Source organism: Apodemus sylvaticus, chromosome 1, assembly GCF_947179515.1.
Source record: "Apodemus sylvaticus chromosome 1, mApoSyl1.1, whole genome shotgun sequence".
Lineage (NCBI taxonomy): Eukaryota > Metazoa > Chordata > Mammalia > Rodentia > Muridae > Apodemus > Apodemus sylvaticus.
Genome location: NC_067472.1, coordinates 99,819,897 through 99,824,933, shown reverse-complemented (window position 1 = coordinate 99,824,933; position 5,037 = coordinate 99,819,897). Strand labels below are relative to the sequence as shown.

Below are 5,037 nucleotides of genomic sequence, written 5' to 3'. Positions count from 1 at the left end.
ATGGAAAGAAAAGACAGACTGCTGAAGATTTGCATTATACTACTGAGTGTCAAAGTCAAAGAGGAAACATTTTAATTAATATATTCTTTATCTTGAAAAACTGTGGGCAATGATCTGGACTTCAGAATACTACTCCAGTCTACCTTACTTTTCAATCTTGGCAAAATGGTTCTTCACAATGATCCTATAGATATAATTAATGAACAGGATTATGTTAAAAAGGCCATAGGATAGAACATAACTAGTTAACATCATACAAACTTGCTTGCTTCTCACAGCCTTCTCAGAACAGAGTTGCTGAATCAAATGAGGTATGATCATGTAGTATATTAAGACTGATTCTTTCTGACTGGTACTGCTAAAATTATTAATGTAATAAAATAAGCTTTGATTTTAAATTATTATAACTACTGGGCAAAACAAAACTTCAGTATTTTGTAATATAGAAACTATGAACAGAAAGGGGTTGATGGCCTGTTTTATGATTGACAAAAATATAAGGTGATCTTACTGTTCTGCAATAACTGATTTATGTGTTTATTTTCTTAATGCCCTTCTATAGGGACAGACAACCATTCATGGGTGAAGACAACAGAACCTCTGTGACAGAATTCATCTTCCTGGGCCTCTCACAGGACCCACAGACCCAAGTCCTGCTCTTCTTCCTCTTCCTCCTCATCTACCTGCTCACTGTGCTGGGAAACCTGCTGATCATCGTGCTCATCCATGCAGATCCCAGACTCCACACCCCCATGTACTTTTTCCTCAGAAACCTGTCCTTTGCTGATCTCTGCTTTTCCACTACCACAGTGCCCCAGGTGCTCGTTCACTTCCTGGTGAAGAGAAAGACCATTTCTTTTGCTGGATGCTCCACACAGATAGTCGTGTTGCTTCTGGTAGGATGCACAGAGTGTGCACTGCTGGCAGTGATGTCTTATGACCGCTATGTGGCTGTCTGCAAGCCTCTGCACTACTCAACCATTATGACACATTGGGTATGTGTCCGTTTGGCAGCAGGGTCCTGGGCCAGTGGTGCATTTGTGTCCCTGGTAGATACCACATTCACATTGTGTCTTCCTTATCGAGGAAACAATGTCATTAACCACTTTTTCTGTGAACCTCCTGCCCTCCTAAAGCTGGCTTCAGCAGATACTTACAGCACAGAAATGACCATCTTTGCAATGGGCGTGGTAATCCTCCTAGCACCTGTCTCCCTCATCCTCACTTCCTACTGGAACATCATCTCCACTGTGATTCAGATGCAGTCTGGGGAGGGGAGGCTCAAGGTCTTCTCTACCTGTGGCTCCCACCTCATTGTTGTTGTCCTCTTTTATGGCTCGGGAATATTTGCCTACATGAGACCTAACTCCAAGATAATGAATGAAAAGGATAAAATGATTTCAGTGTTCTACTCTGCAGTGACCCCGATGCTGAACCCCATCATATACAGCCTGAGAAACAAGGATGTGAAAGGGGCTCTCAGAAGAATAACTACAAAATAATATGTTTGGAGTGTTTCATAATTGTGCTGGCCATTGTGTGAATAGAAAACAGGTGGGAGTTGTTTTTGTTTTGTGTTTTTAAAATAATGTTTTCTTTCTTTTACTCTTTTCTCCCAGATCTTCCTATTTATCTTATTTTTTTTCTGCTTGATAGCTATGTGAATAAAATTAAATTAAAGTTAAAAATTGTAACTGAAAACAAATTAGTGAGTAGATGTGGGCATAAGAAGGAAGAAAGGAAAATGGAAAGGATGAGAGAGGAGAAATAGCAAAGGAATTTTTTTCTCCATTAAGTCATACAAGTCAATAACAAAATTCACATAATTAGGTAGCCGAGTGTATGTCAGCAAGCATGAATAGAACGTCAAAACCATTACAAGTATTTATGGGTACATAGTCATTTCTTTCAATTATATTTCGAAGATTTCTTTGAGGCACATTCATAGAATTTGGGGGTGTAGATATGACACATCTGTTTCATTTTACCATCCCCTACAATTTTTTAAGTAACATTTATTAGCATTGCAAACAGATGAAAGTATATTAAAAACAAATAATAAAATTATTTGGGGATTTTGTTTTATTAATCTTTAAGTTGACATAAAGAATTATTAAAGATACAGGCTACATTGAGACCTTCTTACAAACCTCAATACACTTTTGTGTATTTCTCTTCTCACATTTCCCCTGTGTTCTATTACAAAGAATCATTTTCACTTTTATATAGCCATAAATAACTTTTTAAAGTAGTATCTGAGAATAATAAAGACAAAAATATTTTTCTGAAAATGGATTAATTTGCTTACAGTGACTGTCTCTCTACCCATTTTTTTCTAAATGCTATAAATTATTATTATGTATATGCACCCTGTTTTAAATTCAATCTCTTGTTGGTCACCCAACTTGGTTTGATAACTTAGCCATTGAGAACAGTGCTACAAAAATATCAATAGACAACCATCTCTGTGATGTATAGAATTGTTATCACTCAAGTAAATACCCAGGGGTTGCTTTTAAAGACATTTAAAAGTCTATATCTATATGACTGCATTATTTTGCTATCATAGTTTTTGCTAAGGTCAATAATGTTGTGAATAAACTATTTAAACAGCCTTTTACCCTATAATGTATTATGAAGCTGAGAATTCCTTCAGAAAAAGCTTCTCCATTTGCCACTATCAACAGACTTTTATTTCATAGTTCATATAATTCTTGCCTCACTGAGGTTAACTATTCTTCATCCTCCTGAATTACTCATAAATTTTATGTTCTCTCTTATTCCTTCCTTATGGTCCTTCAAGTTTCATCCAGGACTGATTTGCAGAGTAACAGTTGGATATGATCTTGTGAGCGCATGTACCTTCCTCTATTTTGTGGCCTTCTATGCCTTCCTTGTTTATTAACACTCATTTACTGCTTCTAAATCTATGCAAAAATGATTCATAACTTTTTTCCTATACCATGTCATAATTAGACTTTTTTCTTTTATGGTCACTGGTAATATATTACTGAGTTGATTTACTGAGGAGCTGTATTTCTGTGGTTTGTTAGTGATGCTGTTACAACTGTGTTTTGCCCACTCTCTTTGTGGCACATGGAAATAAGCCCCTCAAAGAGTGCTGTTTACTAAAGAGACTCCCAATTAAAACTGAATCCAGGGCTAATATCCAATATATATAAAGAACTCAAGAAGTTAGACTCCAGAAAACCAAACAACTCTATTAAAAATGGGGTACAGAGTTAAACAAAGAATTCTCACCTGAAGAACTTCGGATGGCGGAGAAGCATCTTAAAAAATGCTCAACTTCATTAGTCATTAGGGAAATACAAATCAAAACAACCCTAAGATTTCATCTTACACCAGTCAGAATGGCTAAGATTAAAAATTCAGGAGACAGCAGGTGTTGGAGAGGGTGTGGAGAAAGAGGAACACTCCTCCACTGCTGGTGGGGTTGCAAATTGGTACAACCACTCTGGAAAGCAGTCTGGCGGTTCCTCTGAAAACTGGGCACCTCACTTCCAGAAGATCCTGCTATACCACTCCTGGGCATATACCCAGAAGACTCCCCACCATGTAATAAGGATACATGTTCTACTATGTTCATAGCAGCCCTATTTATAATTGCCAGATGCTGGAAAGAACCTAGGTATCCCTCAACAGAAGAGTGGATGCAAAAAATGTGGTATATCTACACAATGGAGTACTATTCAGCCATTAGAAACAATGAATTCATGAAATTCTTAGGCAAATGGATGGAGCTAGAGAATATCATACTAAGTGAGGTAACCCAGACTCAAAAGGTGAATCATGGTATGCACTCACTAATAAGTGGATATTAACCTAGAAAACTGGAATACCCAAAACATAATCCACACATCAAATGAGGTACAAGAAGAAAGGAGGAGTGGCCCCTGGTTCTGGAAAAACTCAGTGAAACAGTATTCAGCAAAACCAGAACGGGGAAGTGGGAAGGGGTGGGTGGGAGGACAGGGGAAGAGAAGGGGGCTTACGGGACTTTCGGGGAGTGGGGGGGGGGCTAGAAAAGGGGAAATCATTTGAAATGTAAATAAATTATATCGAATAAAAAAAAACTGAATCCAAACTCATTTATGTACAAATCACAATATAAAACACATACAATGTATTATTAGGAATCATTTAATTATTATGGTCATTTAACAGAACAATATAGTAGTAGTTGTTTCTTGGGCCCAAGACATATCTAGTCTCAGGTTGTTGGCCATTTGTTTGCAGTGTCAGGTATGGGCTCCATCTTAAGGTTTGGGCCTCAAATATAATATTTAAAATAGTTGGTTACTGTCATATTTATGACGCTATTGCACAAGTATTTTTGTAGGCAAGACACCACTGTAGTTCTTGGGTTTTAGATCTTATAACGTTTATTAGTTTTCTTCTCTAATATCATGAATAGTACCTTGCAGCAGCATGAATGTTAGTTAGCAGGAGAGAAGCTTCTATTTGAACACCACCTTGTTCTTCATGTTTAATGACATAAATAAGTGTTGTCTCCAGCAACATGGCCTTACCATTAGGTTGCCCAGGGTAATCAAAAGAATTGGTAGTAACCTGTAATGTTTGGGAGATCCATTAGACCTCGTTGTCCTAAGAATTGACACCTGGCACCAGGAATTTCCCATGACTGCTTAAGATGTCTAGATGGGGTATTATTTTCCACATTGCATTTTAATTCTATTTAAATTTTTTTATATGTGTACATATTTTTAAAAGGTTCTATAATGATTGGCTTCCATGTGTTTTTTTTTTTGGTATAGAATAGAGTTTATTCAGGGCAGAGGATGGGAGTTAGAGGCAGAGAGAGAGAGAGAGAGAGAGAGAGAGAGAGAGAGAGAGAGAGAGAGAGAGAGAGAGAGAAGAGAAGTAGAGGCCAGCCATGACCACGTGGAGAGAGGGAGGAGGGAAGGCTTTTCAAAGGACCTTTTTGAAGTTGTTGTCACTCCCATTGTTCCCATCTTGACCCTACCATTCCATTCCCTTAACCATTTAATCTTTCTC

At 37.6% G+C, this 5,037-nt stretch overlaps 1 protein-coding gene across 1 annotated transcript; it reads left to right on the top strand.

Moving 5' to 3' along the window:
• The first annotated feature begins 578 nt into the window (after positions 1-578).
• On the top strand, positions 579-1,502 carry LOC127680199 (olfactory receptor 2D3-like). Its single transcript, XM_052175766.1, has one exon. It carries the CDS (start codon positions 579-581, stop codon positions 1,500-1,502), a length of 924 nt encoding a protein of 307 aa, XP_052031726.1.
• The last annotated feature ends 3,535 nt before the right edge of the window (positions 1,503-5,037 follow it).